Below are 18,127 nucleotides of genomic sequence, written 5' to 3' on the forward strand. Positions count from 1 at the left end.
CATTAAAGGCTCTCTCCCATGTTAAAGTGCGTCGCCTTGGGCTCGGGCCTTTAACACGGGTCCGGGTCTTTAATGGCCGGTGACATTCATAAAAGAAAAGACGTTCTTCAGCTAGTTCTAATAAATTTCACTTTGTGAAGCATTATTTCAATGTGTTTCTGTTTTTTAATGGTTTATGTTCTGTGGTCGAATAAACTGAGGTGGGTCCTCATGACGTAAGGACTGGGGTGAGGAAGTAATGCTCTGATCGCTTACTGGTAATCTTCGGCACTCCGAGACCTAGTCTTTCTTGTAACAGTCATTAGTTCCCATCTCCTTATCCAGATATTTATTTTAACCAACATATAGCTGGCTTGTTGTAGAGTATAGTCTAAATTGGAGTGGATGCTGCAGCACCTCTGAAGGGCTAGCACCTTTTCTACTCAAGGTCCTCTCCTGAACTCTCCACTTCTGGTTGCAGCAAGCCTTCCTATTCACCTTTCTTTGAAGAAGGACCCTCTTGAGTTTTGAAAGCTGGCTCCTCAGTTTAATTTATCAAGTCTTGGAGGATATTTATGTAAGGCATTTCCCCTCAGCTTTTCCAATAGAGGGGTCACAATGATGCAGTCTCGTCAAGCACTTCTCGTCTTCCACAGTGATTAGCAAATGCACTTGCAGGCTGAAAACAATGCTGTTGGCCCCAGAAGCTTCCAACTTTGATCTGTTTCTCAGTAGTGAAACTACATGGCCCTGGCAAAGTCTTGTGGGACCAACGACATGGCTGACAGTCAAGGGATGCCAGGGGCCTCGCCGAGAACCTGCGCCCCAGGTAATGTGCTGGGTAAAGAATGAGAAATGGCCGATGTAAAAGGCAGAAAGTGCAGGAGCAGGACTCTCATGATATATACATCATGCACTATATTTTAGAGTCCCTGCACTGACCATAGCACTGTCACAGGGACTGCACAATAGATTATATTTTAAGAAAAAAGTAATGAAACATAATTACTTCTACACTGAAGGGGTAGGAACTATGGGCTACATGTACGTAGCATTTTGCACATCGCAAACGGCGAATCGGGCCGTTTGTGACGTGCAAAATGCACTTTGGCATGTACAAACCCATTTTTGCGATTCGGTAAACTATTTACCGAATCGCAAAAAGGGATTGTGAGTCGCAATTAGGAAGTGGTGTTCCCTTCCTAATTGCGAGTCGCAGTCCCATGTATGATTGTTTTGTGACCGTGAATGCGGTCGCAAAACAATCACAGTTAGCACCAGTGTCACATCGGTGCTAACCCATTCGCAAACGGGAAGGGGTCCCCTCCCCTTTGTGAATGGCAGTAAAAACATTTTTTCAGAGCAGGTAGTGGTCCTACAGACCACTGCTTGCTCTGAAAAAATGAAACGAAAACGTTTCATTTTTTGTTTTTGAAATGCATCTCGTTTTCCTTTAAGGAAAACAGGCTGCATTTAAAAAAAAATAACTGCTTTATTTAAAAGCAGTCACAGACATGCGACCTACCTCATGAATATTCATGAGGTGGGCATTTGCGACCCCCTTGCGAAACGCAAATAGTGGCATTGACATTGTCCAACATAAGGTTTTGCGACTTGCAATTTGCGAGTCACAAAACCAAACTTTCGAACATGTAGCCCTATGTGCTTACAGCTTCACAGGGAAAAAACAAGAAGTGTTTATATGGTTTTTTCCTTTTACGTATTCTTCAAGAGGTGGAGGTATGATAGCTCCAACCTCTGGTGCATCAATTGAAAAAGAAGAAAAGAAGAAAAATGAAAAAGAAAATGGGATAGTGTAGGAAAATCATGTGCGGTCTGCTAGACGCACTCAGGACATAAGCACTATGATAAGGAAGACTGATGAGGAGGTAATCACTGGAGCTGCTGTGCCACTGTCCACTCTAATAGCATCAGTAACTTGTGCAGGTTATGCACTCTGTGGTAGGTAGCAGGCAGGAAGTTAACATATTGCTTCTTATCTAGTGGTGTTAGATAGTCTGTTAGACGCCAAAAGCGATAGCATTCACGGCTTGGTGTGCAAGAGGTTTAGAAAACAACAGCAGAAACCCAAACATTTTTTCTAATTCACTAGAGTGGTAAATTGTTTACTCACAGATGTTGACATTGTTGCATCATGCCAGCTCTCTGCCACTATCCACAGTGCACTGAGGTTTCTAGTAGAATTTTGTTTGTAACAGTTGCGAAGGCATAACAGCAGATTAGGAAACTGAGCACTTTTGAAGATCATTCAGAATTTGAAAAAAGTCTTCCTGAAATGAAACCCAAGTGGCAATGTGGTGGTTTCCATATGCCTTCTCTGGAGTATGTAAGGACTGACAAAACTCAGGATTACGGCTGATGGTTGATATTTGCACCTCAACAAGCAGGTCAGAGCCTGCCAAAACATACAATGGCATAGGAACTTCATCTAGTCCTACCAAGTTGACTACCAGAACATCCCGGAATTCAGAGATAATGGATATAGGTAAGAAGCTCTCTGAGCCAATCTAGAGGCAGCAAGGAAAACAGCTGCAGCCTGCAAGGGCAAAACCAAGAAATAAGAAAACGGAAGTAAAGAAAGATTATTTTGGTTCCGTGCATTTGAGTGCAGCTGGAGTCAAGTGAAACCAATCACAGTGAGTGAATACATCACCTTATTAACTAAGCCTTAAGCGCCTCACTGAGACACACAAGACTGGGTTGGAGTGTTTCCATCAGTGGAAGTCACAGAGGTTCAGTACATAGCCTTTGGGGTACAAAGTCAGGGTTACCTTCTTGCTTGTTGGATGCAGGTACGGGCTTGCTCTCTTCAGTTGGCCGCAGTCTCGCACCTTCTTCTGCATTCAGGGAGGAAAATAGTTTGAAGGCAACTATTATTGAGGTTAGTGCTATCTACTCTTATAAATTTGTGAAAATCACAACCACAGAAAAAAAAATATTTTCAACAAAATATTACTATTATCATTGGCCTATATACATTTCTCTGAATGAGACTTCCAGTTGAACATATACTATATATTCCCACAAAAACTCTCTTACAATTATTATATAATATTACCCAACATATCGCATGGCATTCTTTACAGCTGCAACCAACAATTGCACCAACAACTGCACTACATAAATGACATCCTCAACGTCAACAGTATTTAACTGATGAAGCAATCACTTGAGCCAGTTTAAACATTCACATTAGGATTATCAATTTTCAACCTATCTCAAACTATCATCTGCAACAAGCAACTTCACCTTACCTTTAAAATAGCTACTTTATTCTCCAAACACACATCGTACCACTGCAGCAACAGCAAGCAATCACACGCCTGCACACATTACATTGAGCATTATCCAGCCATCACCAAGGTCACCTATGTGTACTGCAAGTAGGGCACTGCACTTCATACACTGCTTTGTTCCTTGCTTCTCTCTTACACAAACATTAACCACTTGGTACCAAATTATTGTGGACATACTGTCCTCAAGGTGACTCTTTCCCGAACATATAGAGGATTTGTGCGGGCAGGACACTCCAACCAAAAAATAGATCTTGGCTGCCCATATAGTCGTAATCACAGATCAAAGCACAGCACTTACTTCCAATTCACAGAATTTGAATGATGTAGGAAAGGATATGTGTATCTGGGGCATCTTCCCTCTCTAGTTTGAAAGGCTACTGAGGTAAAAAAAAATGGTTAATGCTCTCTAAAATTGAAACTAGCATCTTGTGCTTCGGATGCCAAAGATAGTTAGAAAGTTATGAATTTCTTGAGTGGGTCCACAGTGTAGTGCTACTAAAACGAGAGAACAAAGCTGGGCATGTGATTTCATCCCTGGGATATTGAGAAGGTAGAAATATATGTGGGTATCTAGAGAGATTCTTGCTTCAGCTCTCAGGAAATAGAGAGTAGAAAAGATGATTTTTGCTATCAGTATCAAAACATTCTAGCTCTGTGACATTAAGACCATAAAAAGTGATGTGACCTAATAGAGTGCCTCATTTACCTTTCGGAACACCGAGAGGAGAAAAAGGAACATTTACTTCTACTCTAGAATACGTCTGGTTAAACAAAAGAAGTTTACCAGTAGGAGCTTTTAACTAATCTTTAGAATACTTAGGAGATGGAAAGGAAAATGATGAATAAAAGGAAATGCTACTCTGCAAACTATTTGTATAATATTTAAGGGTTTGAAAACTATCTGTACAATATTTAAAGGGTTGAATGTAGAAATGTAGTCCTCTTTATAATGCTTTGGCCCAATTTCCAAGCAACTAGGAAATTCCAGTTTGTGCACAAATCCAGTTTGTACACAAATCAAAATTACAAATTTTGCAGTAATAACTGCACACCCGCAATTTTCTTTGGACACATTTCACCTGAAAAATTTGGTAAAATGGCACAGGTGAAGGTAGTCGGGAATAAAAGTGAAGCACGAAGTAATTGGTGTGGAAAACAATGATTATGTTGTATGTTATTTGTAATTCTGGAGGAGACAAATTGGGTGTGATTACCCACCAGATAATTACTGCGGATAATGTCATTACTAGGTATTGTAAACATTGACCAGAAATATGCCTGCAATTTCGTTGGCACTCACCTGTTTCGTAAACGTCGCCTGAAGATGGCAACTCAAACACTAGAGGAAACTCAATACCACTAATGGAAGAGAACTGAACTTCTGGTATCAACATTGTGACTACTCTTCACTTCAAAATCATAAACCCGGGGAGGAGAAGCACCACTCACCAAGTGATCAGCACTCTACAGCCATCAAGTGAAGACTCTCTCATCTCAAACTCTGAGAGTTCCAAAAATACATTACCATTTTCCTCCTTGTCGCCTCTACTGGTACTGTTGTTTCCATCAAACAAACTACTACTGGAATCACAAGTCCCTACAATTGAACTATTACGATTCTACACTCTAGTACGTTTGTAAACAGTAGTATGACCCATATTCCACTATCTCCCACCTTCAATTTTAATAGAATTGGAATATACACCAGCTGTCCATTTATCTGAATCTTTAGGTTGTTTAATTCTGACATATTGGCCTACCTTCATCTGAGCTTTTCTTACTTCCCTTTTCACTTATGCAAGACTTTGTCTTATTTTTTACATGCATACTATCTGGTAAATAATAAATATTTAACCCAGTGTTCTATCCTAGCCACATCCCTTAAGCACCAAGGAAAAACCTTTGTTCATGTGATACGTCCCTTTAGCAGCTCAAAGGAGATTTATTGGTCACAATCTTAGAAGTAACTCTGTAAGTCAGTAAAGTAGCTTGAAGAGGCTTATTCCAATTCAAACCCTGATTTATGGCCACCTGTTAAGACTCTTTAATTAATTCGTTCTATTGATCCTTCCCACTTGGGCGTGGTTGGAATAAAGCTGCCTCTTATATTTAATTCCACACTTCCCGAAACACTCTTGAAATACTTTACTAACAAACTGCAGGCACCTGTCTGATATTATGATTTCAGGAAACCCACCTCTTTAGAGCATGTCAGCCAAAAAGACAGTAAAGTCATCAACCACAATCTTCTCTACTTTACAATCCTCCATCCACTTTGAAAAATAATCTGTACAATGTTAAAAGCAGCTTGAGTTGGCAACACAGAAAGAGGTCTAATAATTCCTCCACAGGTCTCCTGGTATGTCTATGAGAGTAGATGCTTTAGAACATGCTTTAGTAATTTTATCGCTAAACATACTGTATTTAATTCTCTAAACCAGCAATCTATTAAATCACCCACCGCCTCCAGCAGTGTGACCTAATACATCTCTTAGTAGTTGACATTCCTAAATGTGCCTTGTACAACTGGAAATGAATATCAATTCTTACAACGCATTGCATTTACAACACATTCCATTTCCATGGATAATTACAGCGCATTGTTTACTTACACATTGTTTTACAACTTGGTACTTTACAATGCATTATGAGTTTGAACAATCAATTTTATATATATATATAAAACGAAGTTCCAGGAAGGACAGGAGCCCCTGCCAACCCAGAAGAGGATGCAAAAGAAGAGTCCACAGTCAGTTGAAGACTGCAGAAATGCACCCTAGGAAGATGCCAGGGAGTTTCTGCATGATGCAAAATATGTCCTACGACGTGAAGATCGTTGCAGTCGTGATTTCGTGTTGGAAGTCACCAACAAGCCTTGGCTATGACAAAAGTGCGTTTTGTGTCAAAATGGCGCTGGATGGACCCAGGAGGGAACTGAGAGCCTCAACTCTGTGTGAGGAGGAAGAGGGGGCTCTCAGCACTTTAGAGAGCCCTCAGGATGCCAGCCAGCACCCCCGGAAGTCCCAGGACACAGGGACAAAGGAGGTGCAAAACGTGGTTGATGCACCACAACAAAGGAAGGTCCCACGCCATCAGAAAACAACTCAGCGAGGTGAGCATCGCAGGATGGAGTGCTGGGGACCTGGGTCAGGCTGAGCATTTTGCCAATAGTGCACAGAGGCCTCAGGAGTTGAAGAAGATGCAGTACACAGGGGTACCATCGCTCTCTGGAAGTCTTACCTCCTCCAAATTGTGTCAGCAGGACCTCAGGACAGTCTATGTCGATGATGTCCACCCTCTGTGTCCTTAGGAGCACGCTCATCGCTGTGAGAGGAGTCCAAGGGTACCGGTCATTGTCTTGGAAGGTGCCTGCTGGAGCAGGGGAGTGACTCCGTCACCCCACGGGAGATTTCTTCGGTCCTTCTGGTGCAGGATGAAGACAGGGAGTCCTCAGAGCGTGCACACCTTGGAAACTGTTGCAGTTGCTGACTTGGAGCTGAGGTTGCTGAAGAAAAGTATCTCTTGTGGATACTTTGTTGCAGTTACAGCATTTCTTGGCGCAGGCTGCGGTTGATCTGAGGTCAGAGGATGCTGAAGTTGTTGCAGAGGATTCCTGTAGGCCTCCAGAGTGCCCCCACACCTTGCAAAGGAAGATGGCTGAAGTCTGGGACACACTGGAGGAGCTCTGAGAACCACCCCTAGGGTGGTGATGGACAGGGAAGTGGTCACTCTCCTTTCCTTTGTCCAGTTTCGCACTAGAGCAGGGGACAAGGGGTCCCTGAAACGGTGTAGACTGGTTTATGCAAGGAGGGCACCATCTGTGCCCTTCACAGCATTTCCAGAGGCTGGGGGAGGCAACCCCTCCCCAGCCTGTAACACCTATTTCCAAAGGGAGAGGGTGTAAAACCCTGCTCTCAGAGGAAATGCTTTGTTCTGCCTTTCTGGGACTGGGCTGCCCAGACCCCAGGAGGGCAGAACTCTGTCTGTTTGGTGGCAGCAGCTGTAGCTGCAGTGCAAGCCTCAGAGAGCTGGTTTGGTAGTACTGGGGGTCCATGGTGGAGCCCTCAGGATGCATGGAATTGGCTCCCCAATACCAGATTTGGAATGGGGGGACAATTCTATGATCTTAGACATGTTACATGGCCATATTTGGAGTTACCATTGTGAAGCTACATATAGGTATTGACCTATATGTAGTGCACACGTGTAATCGGGTCCTCGCACTCACAAAGTCCGGGGAAATGGCCCTGAACTATGTGGGGGCCCCTTTGCTAGTGCAAGGGTGCCCTCACACTTAGTAACTTTGCACCTAACCTTCAGCAAGTGAACGTTAGACATATAGGTGACTTATAAGTTACTTAAGTGCAGTGAAAATGGCTGTGAAATAAAGTGTGCATTATTTCACGCAGGCTGCTATAGCAGGCCTGTGCAAGGGATTGTCTGAGCTCCCTATGGGAGGCAAATGAAATGCTGCAGCCCATATGGATCTCCTGGAACCCCAATGCCCTGGGTACCTAGGTACCACATACTAGGGACTTATAAGAGGGGGGCCAGTGTGCCTATTGAAATTGGTAAATGAAGTCAGTAGGCTACAGTGACAAATGTAAAAGCAGAGAGAGCATAAGCACTGAGCTGCTGATTCGCAGAGCCTCAGTGACACAGTTAAGCACTACACAGACACACACATTAGACCATAAACTATGAGCACTGGGGTTCTGACCAGCAGAATCCCAGTGAGACAGGTGAAAACATACTGACACAAGGGTAAAAATGGGGGTAACATGCCAAGGAAGATGGTACTTTCCTACACATGTACATAAACATTTATAAATATATGTATAAAAAAAGAAGCAGAGAACTCTGGGTAGTTCTCAAATGTAGGTGAGGGGAGATCCTGTATAAAGAACTCTACTATGTCAGCAACAGCGTGAATCTGTTCACCTCAAATGTCTGTTTTTCTAGCAAAGTTTTTAAGCATAGGATTAGCGCAGTGCCATCTAAGCCAAGCTAGAAAAGACACAACCTTTTGCCATTTCTACAGCAAAATCTTTAAGCAGAAGATTAACACAGTGTCATCCATGCTGATGTCATTTTACAGCTTGGCATGGATATCACTGTGCTAATCCTATGCTTAAAGACTTTGTGGTAGAAATGGCAAAAGTGTTGTAGGGTGCTCTGTACAGGAGCTGCTGTCCACCTCAACGTGGGAACTACCCAGAGTTCTCTGCTTCTTTTTTTCATAATTCATGCTACACTCTAAGCCTGAAAGTGTATTGTTTTGGCTTATACTTGGTGCTCCCTTGTGTCTGGACAACACTAGACCTCTCTGAAAACCTATAATCATAGTGAAACACGTTAGGGGATGATTTTTTTCGGCCCAGATTGACTTGGATGATATTATACCAATCCAAGGCTGTAATACTGGTCCGGTGCGGTAAATAGCTTTTTGTCATTTTACAACTCGGTGTGGGTTGCACTGTGCTAATCCTATGCTTAAACACTTTGCTGTAGTAATAGCAAAAGGATTTGTCCCTTTCTAACTCGGCGTGGATGGCACTGTCCTAATTCTATGCTTAGAAACTTTGAATCTGCTTTCTTCAAATGTCTGTTTTTCTAGCTGTTGCTGGTGTTGTAGGGTGCTCTGTACAGGAGATGCTCTCCATCTACTTGGGAACCGCCCAGAGGTTGTATGTTGTATGTGTGTGTGTGTATATATATATATATATATATATATATATATATATATATATATATATATATATATATATATATGTATATATATATATATACATACATATGTGTGTATATATATATATATATATATATATATATATATATATATATATATATATATATATATATATATATATATATATATACATACATATGTGTGTGTAGGTATATATATACACACACATATGTATATATATATGTATGTATGTATATATATATATATATATATATATATATATATATATATATATATATACATATATACATAGACTCAATAGTAGGTCTATATTATATGCACTTCTACACTCACATATATATATATATATATATATATATATATATATATGTATATGTATATGGAGATATAAATGTACACATACATTAGAAATTAGGGCCAGATGTACCAAAGGGTTTTTCCCATTCTGTGTCAATGGGAAAATGTGTTCGTACATATGGCCCTAGTTACTTACCTGTAACTGCAGTTTGATGCGATGGTCCGGGATCTATGGGTATGCTTTTCCCCCCATCCCATTGATCCCCAGGGTTATAGCCAAGATGAAAAGGGAACCCTGTCGCCTAATACTAATCGCTACCAAATGGCCCTGGCAATGCTGGTACACGGAGCTTCTTCTAATATCGGAAGCCGCACCAATACGCCTTCCTCCAATCCCATTGCTACTTTCAATGCATCTACCTCTGGATCCAATGTCGCTACACTTGCATGCATGGCTCCTGAATTCCACAAGTTTCAGTATCTTTAAATAGACCCAGAATGCAGAGATATAGGCCCTCATTACAACATTGGCGGTAAAAGCCGCTTACCACCGTGCAGAAGACCGCCAACACACCGCTGCGGAATTTCGCCACAGCTATTATGACCCACATCCCGAAATCTGACAAAAAGCAGACACCCACACAATTCCGCCACACCAAAGGTCAGTGATAAACTGGTGAAAACAAAACCTCCACCGCCACGCCAACAGAAATACGCCCACGCTATCACGACCCACGAATCCACGCGGTGGTCTTTCAACCGCGGTATTCCATTGGCGGTACACACCGCAGCGCTCAAAATACACACACATTTACAAAACACAACCACATTGGACAATTCCAAATACACACACCTGAGACACATACACACACCACTCCCACACACCCAATACAATATAAAACACACACCCACATTACCCACAAACCCCTACTACCAAAAATTCAGAAAGAAGGCCAGAGAGAGACAGCACCAGCAAGAACAACAGCATCCAGAGGCACTCAACACCATCACCCACACAACTTCCACGCACAAAACACCACACACCACTACATATCACCACACACACCACCCCACACATCACCCACACCACCCCATGGCACGGCAAAAACACCCCAGGTTCTCGGAGGAGGAGCTCAGGGTCATGGTGGAGGAAATCGTCCGGGTAGAGCCACAGCTATTTGGAGCACAGGTGCAGCACACCTCAATAGCAAGGAAGAGGGAGCTATGGCGAAGAATAGTCGACAGGGTCAACGCAGTGGGACAGCACCCAAGAAATCGGGACAACATCAGGAAGAGGTGGAACGACCTACGGGGGAAGGTGCGTTCCGTGGTCTCCAGACACCACCTGGCGGTACAGCGGACTGGCGGCAGACCCCCACCTCCTCCCCCACAACTAACAACATGGGAGGAGCAGGTCTTGGTGATTCTGCATCCTGAGGGCCTCGCAGGAGTCGGTGGAGGAATGGACTCTGGCAAGTCAAACCTTTAACTACCATATCCCCCACCCTACCTGCATGCTATCACCCTCGCCCCCTCCCCTATCACTCCAACTCCTCACTAATGTACTAATAACACAAACCACACATCCCAACACCAAGCCCTGCATGCAACAACAAAGCATGGACACCCATCACTAAAGCATGCCCACTGCACATACCCATAACACCCCCCTCAACCATCATCACACAAGCCCCCACACAGGAATGCTAGAACTGGGGTACACGCTCACCCACCCATTGCACACCATGACACACACAGATGCAATAATCATACTTTTACACCCCTGCAGGACCACTACCCAACGTCACCAGACAGGAGGGTCCAGACATCTCCACCCCACCCACAGAAGAGGCCCACATTGATGACAGCAGCTCTGTCCAACTGGATCCAGATGACCAGCCCGGACCATCGTGGGCCTCGGGACAGTCGGTTCCCCTCACACAGGCACAGGCCACCACAGACCTTCCACCCTCTGGTAGCACCAGCACAGCACCCACCCAGCGGGCCCATACCTCCGTCCCCAGGACACGTCAATCAGCTGTGTGTCCACCACTACAGGGAACCCAGGATAACCCACCACCCCAACAACAACAGGGACCTGGGGGCAGTGGCAGTGGGCACACGGTCCAGGGGACAGAGGCCCAGGAACACAGGGGAACTTGGAGGGCTGCCGTGCAACAGGGGGCGGACAGGCCAAGGGAACCCACTCTCCACGAGGCCCTCTCCTCCATCATGGGAGCCTACCACCACTCCCAGGAGACGATGGCAACGGTCCTGGCCAAGTTTCAGGAGACCCAGCGCATGCAGGCGGAACAGTATTTGGGGTTCAGGGAGGAACTCAGAACCATCAGCTCCGCCCTGGGCACCATCGTAGGGGTGCTGAAGGAAATACTTAACACCAGGAGGGACACTGTGGCACTCCAAAGGGCCCCTGACACTAGCATGGACGATGAACTGCCCACCACCTCTGCCGGCGCTAGTGGACAGGACGTCCCGCCACAGGACCACCACACCAGCACCTCACCCCCTGCAGACGGAGAACCCCCCCGCAAGTGGTCCCTGAGATCCAGGAACAAGACAGAGCACAATCCCAAGACCCCCGCCAAGAAATGAGACCACCCTGATTGTCAAACCACTGTCCCACTTTGTAACCCTATCTACATTGGAACTGCCCCAGCTCCACTTCCTATGCCCATATGGGCAATGCACCTGTGAGACTAATAGACTGGACTCTGCCATGGACATTCCTCCACCATCCCCCCTCACCATTTTACAACCCCCTCCAATAATGAGCACTTCAATAAACACCCTTGAAGCACAAAACAATCTGGAGTCAGTCTGTGATTTCGAATTTGTGTATTAGCAATTACAGTGACAAAATGCTTTTTCAAATGTAATGTCAACATGCCTATGTCACACAGCTCAAATCCATGAGGAATCTAAGCAGATGACACACGTTGGAAACCACACCTGTGAAACCGTAAGGGAAAATGACAACTCAGTGACCATACACTGGGTGAAATCGACAGACAGGATAGAGGTAGAAGTGTTAAAGTTCTTGTAGTAGGCAGGAATGTTTTCTCACATGTGTGTCACTGGAAATATTGCTGGATGACTGAGTCCCTGTTGTCAATGTCTTCTTCCTGTGCTTCCTCCTCATCACTGTCCACAGGCTCCACAGCTGCCACAACACCGCTATCTGGACCATCCTCCTGCAGAAAAGGCACCTGTCGTCGCAAAGCCAAGTTGTGAAGCATACAGCAGGCCACCATGATCTGGCACACCTTCTTTGGTGAGTAGAATAGGGATCCACCTGTCATATGGAGGCACCTGAACCTGGCCTTCAGGAGGCCGAAGGTGCGTTCGATCACCCTCCTAGTCCGCCCATGGGCCTCATTGTAGCGTTCCTCTGCCCTGGTATTCCTCACTGGGGTCAGTAGCCATGACAGGTTGGGGTAACCAGAGTCCCCTAATAGCCACACCCGGGGCCTCTGGAGTTGACCCATCACATAAGGGATGCTGCTATTCCGCAGGATGTAGGTGTCATGCACAGAGCCAGGGAACATAGCATTTACCTGGGAGATGTACTGGTCTGCCAAACATACCATCTGTACATTCATGGAATGATAACTCTTCCGGTTCCTGTACACCTGTTCACTCCTGTGGGGGGGACCAAAGCTACATGGGTCCCATCAATGGCACCTATGATGTTGGGGATACGTCCCATGGCATAGAAGTCATCTTTCACTGTAGGCAAGTCCTCCACCCGAGGGAAAACGATGTAGCTGCGCATGTGTTTCAGCAGGGCAGACAACACTCTGGACAACATGTTGGAAAACATAGGCTGGGACATCCCTGATGCCATGGCCACTGTAGTTTGAAATGACCCACTTGCAAGGAAATGGAGCACTGATAGCACCTGCACTTGAGGGGGGATTCCTGTGGGATGGCGGATTGCTGACATCAGGTCAGGCTCCAACGATGTACACAGTTCCTGGATTGTGGCACGGTCAAACCTGTAGGTGATGATCAAACTTCTTTCCTCCATTGTCGACAGGTCCACCAGCGGTCGGTACACCGGAGGATGCCGCCATCTCCTCACATGTCCCAGCGGACGGTGCCTATGAAGGACAACAGCGACCACAGAGTCAAACAACTCAGAGGTATGTACCCACAGTCTACACAGAACACCATTCATACACAAAATGTGGCCTGTATTTGTGTTGTGAGACAAGGCCTAGGTATGTGTGACGCAGTTGGTAATTAGGCCATGTGGGCCCCTGAAATGGCAGCTGCCTGACCTGTAAAGTGGGACAATGGGATGTGAGGTAACTGCACTGGCGTTGTACACCGTTGCGGTAGGCGGTCGAAGACCGCGGCGCAATGCTGCATTGGTTAACATTGGACCCTATGGGTCCCAGGAGCCAATGATGATGTACGCCGGCGGTGACGGTACGCACCGCCGCGGACGTGACTGCCATTTTCTATCTGTTCAATCACTCGATACCTGATCTTCAACAGGAGAGGACCTACACTGCAAGTGCTGCTGTGACCTCGGTCTGGAAGAGACAATGGCTCGTGCGTCTGGGGAAAGGGCCCCTGCCTTCACTGCAGAGGAGTTGGAGAAGCTAGTCGACGGGGTCCTCCCCCAGTACACGCTACTCTACGGTCCTCCAGACCAACAGGTAAGTACACAGGGAGCAAGCTGTATGGGCTATGCCTGTGTGGAGAGGGCTGGTTGTAAGAAGGAAGGGGGCACAGTTCTGCATGCATGAAGGACTGTGAATGCATGTGCCACATGGCAAGGGTAGGGATGTGGGCCACTCACTTTGACGGTGCAGTTGGTAATGACTTCTCTTCTTCCCCTGCACATGTCATGTAGGTCAGCACCCACCAGAAAAAGGATATTTGGTGTGCCATCGGCAAGGACGTTCGGACCCTGGGGGTCCATCACAGACGGAGCACCCACTGCCGTAAAAGATGGGAGGACATTCGCCGCTGGAGCAAGAAGACGGCGGAGGCTCAGCTGGGGATGGCCTCCCAACGTGGGAGGGGTGCCCGTCGAACCATGACCCCCCTGATGTTCAGGATCCTGGCGGTGGCCTACCCTGAGTTGGATGGGCGCTTGAGGGCATCACAGCAGACACAAGGGGGTGAGTACACTATCATTCAGCGGACTTTGCGCGCAGTGAAGGTGTCTGGGTGGGGGAGGAGGGCTGTGGGTTTCCCTAGGCCAGGGTGAGTTCTGTAGGCAAGGCCCCTCCGTAAGGCAGGCCATGTGGCCCCCCACCCCACCTCTGTAGAGTGCCAAGTACAGCTATTCATGCCCCTGTGTCACCTATGTGTGCAGATGTCGTCCATAGCCTTGTAGGCCATTTCCCAGGAATTGCATCTGTAGAGCCCAACAGCGTGACGTAGTTCAGGGGGCTGCTGTGTCTGTATTGTCCGCCAACGGTAGCGGTAAGCCATGCACTCAACCTGTCTTTCTTCTGTCGTCCCCCCTTTCTGTGGTCTCCCTGTTCTTATGTGCATTAGCATCATCAGGCGGAGGTACAGTGGCACTGGAGCACGAGGGAGCTGCATCCCACATGGCCATGGAGGGCCACACTACGGACTCAGAATACACCAGTGGGACGGAGGGCGAGGGGAGCACCACGGCGGTCACAGGATCTGCAACCAGCGACACGGACTCATCCTCCGATGGGAGTTCCCTTGTGGTGGCGGCAACATCTGTGCCCCCCACTTCTACAGGTACAGCCGCCTCCCCCCTACCAGCACCGCCCTCCCAGCAGCCCCTCAGCCTTCGCCCCGTGCCCGCTAACCCAGGAGGGTGGGCATCACCTTCGCCCCAGGCACCTCAGCCCCTGTCACCTCTGCTGCCCTCAGTGAGGAGGCCATTGACCGCCTCAGGTCCCTCACTGTTGGGCAGTCTACCATTTTGAATGCCATCCAGGGTGAAGAAAGGGAGCTGCAACACACAAATGCATTCCTGGAGGGCATTAATTCTGGTCAGGCTTCCCTTCATCGAGCCCTTCAGACTCTGGCCTCAGCACTGATGACAGCCATTGTGCCTGTGTCTAGCCTCCCCCCTCCAACTTCCTCCTCCCAAACCCAATACTCTGTACCTCTGCCTATCCCAAACACACCATCAGACCAGCCTGCACACACCTCAACACACAAGGGAAGCTCAGGCAAACATAAGCACCACACATCCCACAGACACTCACGCAAGCATCACACACATACAGACACACCAACATCCACTGCCTCCACTGTGTCCCCCTCCTCCTCGTCTCCCTCCTCGCTCCCAGTCTAGTCTACACTCACACCTGCATGCACTACCACTACAGCCACTAAGTCCCGCACCAGCACACCCACCACCACACCCCGCTCACGTGCACTCACCACCCCCACTACCATTTACACGTCCCCTGTGTCCTCTCCCAGTGTGTCTGTGATGCCCCCTCCCAAGATACACAAACGCAGGCACACACCCACCCAACAGCCATCCACCTCACAACAGCCTCCAGCCCATGCACCTGCACCCAAAACCACAAAAGTTACACCTCCTACAACCACCACCTCTTCCTCCACTCCCAAACCCCCTCCAGCTACCCATCCCAGTGTCTCCCAAAAACTTTTCCTGTCCACCCTTAACCTATTTCACACCATCCCCCCCTGTCCAACTCATAGGGCCCGTACTAGCACCTCGGCCAAAAAATCTACGGGACCAGTTGTGCCTGTTGTTACAGGTATGTGGAGTGCACCGGCCACCAGGCCAGCCAGTGTGGCACGGAGCCACAGCACAGCCAGTCCCCCCCTGTGAAGCACCAGAAGTTGGACAGTACCCGGCGGGAGAGGGGGAAGACTCCAGCCAGCCAAGCCGCTCACAAGGGTCCCGGGGGGAGTGTCGACTCAGCTATGACTCCTCCCAAGGTGGGGAAGGGGCAGAAGAAATCTCCAAAGTCTGGGAGGAGCAGCACGGCGGAGAAGACCACCATCATCCCCGCTGCCCAGGAGGCCTCCGCCAGCCCCATCGTCACTGCCCAGGAGGCCACCGCCAGAGTCACTGCCCAGGAGGCCACCGCCAGCCCCATCGTCACTGGCCAGGAGGCCACCGCCAGAGTCACTGCCCAGGAGTCCACCGCCAGAGTCACTGCCCAGGAGGCCACCGCCAGCCCCATCGTCACAGGCCAGGAGGCCACCGCCAGAGTCACTGCCCAGGAGGCCACCGCCAGAGTCACTGCCCAGGAGGCCACCGCCAGCCCTATCGTCACAGGCCAGGAGGCCACCGCCAGAGTCACTGCCCAGGAGGCCACCGCCAGAGTCACTGCCCAGGAGGCCACTGCCAGCCCCATCGTCACTGCCCAGGAAGCCACCGCCAGCACCATCGTCACTGCCCAGGAGGCCACCGCCAGAGTCACTGCCCAGGAGGCCACCGCCAGCCCCATCGTCACTGCCCAGGAGGCCACTGCCAGCACCATTGTCACTGCCCAGGAGGCCACCGCCAGAGTCACTGGACAGGAGGCCACCGCCAGCACCATCGTCACTGCCCAGGAGGCCACCGCCAGCCACAGCCCAGCTGGCCAGGAGGGCCCGCAAGCCACAGCCTAACTGACCCATGAAGGACCGCCAGCCACAGCCCTGCTGGGCAATGACGGACCGCCTTGGCAAGTACCGCTGAACAGGGCAAAGACCGCTGAACAGGGTAAAGACCACCGTGGAAAGCACCGCTGAACAGGTCAGACACTGGCAACTCAAGCACCGCTGAACAGGCCAAGGACTGCTGAACAAGGCAAAGACCGCCATGGAAAGCACTGCTGAACAGGTCAGACACTGGCAACTCAAGCACCGCTGAACAGGGTAAAGACCGCCATGGAAAGCACCGCTGAACAGGTCAGACACTGGCAACTCAAGCACCACTGAACAGGGCAAAGACCGCTGACCAGGGCAAAGACCGCTGAACAGGGCAAAGACCGCCATGGAAAGCACCGCTAGCCCATTTGCGGCACGGGCAGTGACGCAACAGGGACCGTCACGGGGTGAGTGCTGCACTCTGGGCACCAGTCCCCCTCCAGAACCAGTGGAGACTTGCATCCACTCCATCTGTCCTGCACAGGATGAAGGCCTCTGGGCACCAGTCCCCCTCCAGAACCAGTGGAGACTTGCATCCACTCCGTCTGTCCTGCACAGGATGAAGCACTCTGGGCACCAGTCCCCCTCCAGAACCAGTGGAGACATGCATCCACTTGTGTGACTGTGGCTTTGCACTCCCCAGGATGGAACAGTGGGCAAACCACCCACTGTATAGACTTGAGAGACTGTGGCTTTGCACTCCCCAGGATGTAACAGTGGGCAAACCACCCACTGTAGAGACTTGAGAGACTGTGGCTTTGCACTCCCCAGGATGGTACAGTGGGCAAACCACCCACTGTAGAGACTTGAGAGACTGTGGCTTTGCACTCCCCAGGATGTAACAGTGGGCAAACCACCCACTGTAGAGACTGGAGAGACTGTGGCTTTGCACTTCCCAGGATGGAACAGTGGCCAAACCACCCACTGTAGAGACTTGAGAGACTGTGGCTTTGCACTCCCCAGGATACATCAATGTGCATGGAGCCCCCTCGTGTATCTGGCGTGGTGCACTCATCCGGCTGAGGTGCCCCCCCTTCCCTTCCCCCAGAGGTGCCTGTTGTATTTCTATCTGATGCCCCTGCAGTGTTCTCTCCGTTTGGATCGGGTATCTTGTGTGGGCCTTGCCCATGCATTTTGGGCCCTGTGGTCCACTGACTATGAATTGTGCTATACCTGCACTACTAATCGT

At 48.6% G+C, this 18,127-nt stretch overlaps 1 protein-coding gene across 1 annotated transcript in view; it reads right to left on the reverse strand.

Moving 5' to 3' along the window:
- LOC138259279 (SPARC-related modular calcium-binding protein 1-like) overlaps window positions 1-18,127 on the reverse strand; it is a 425,517-nt gene that overhangs the window by 128,128 nt on the left and 279,262 nt on the right. Inside the window, exon 6 of the mRNA XM_069206897.1 lies at window positions 2,772-2,837. Within this exon, the coding sequence (XP_069062998.1) occupies window positions 2,772-2,837 (66 nt within the window). The remainder of the gene's footprint in view (window positions 1-2,771; window positions 2,838-18,127) is intronic.

Source organism: Pleurodeles waltl, chromosome 9 (genome assembly GCF_031143425.1).
Source record: "Pleurodeles waltl isolate 20211129_DDA chromosome 9, aPleWal1.hap1.20221129, whole genome shotgun sequence".
Taxonomy (NCBI): domain Eukaryota; kingdom Metazoa; phylum Chordata; class Amphibia; order Caudata; family Salamandridae; genus Pleurodeles; species Pleurodeles waltl.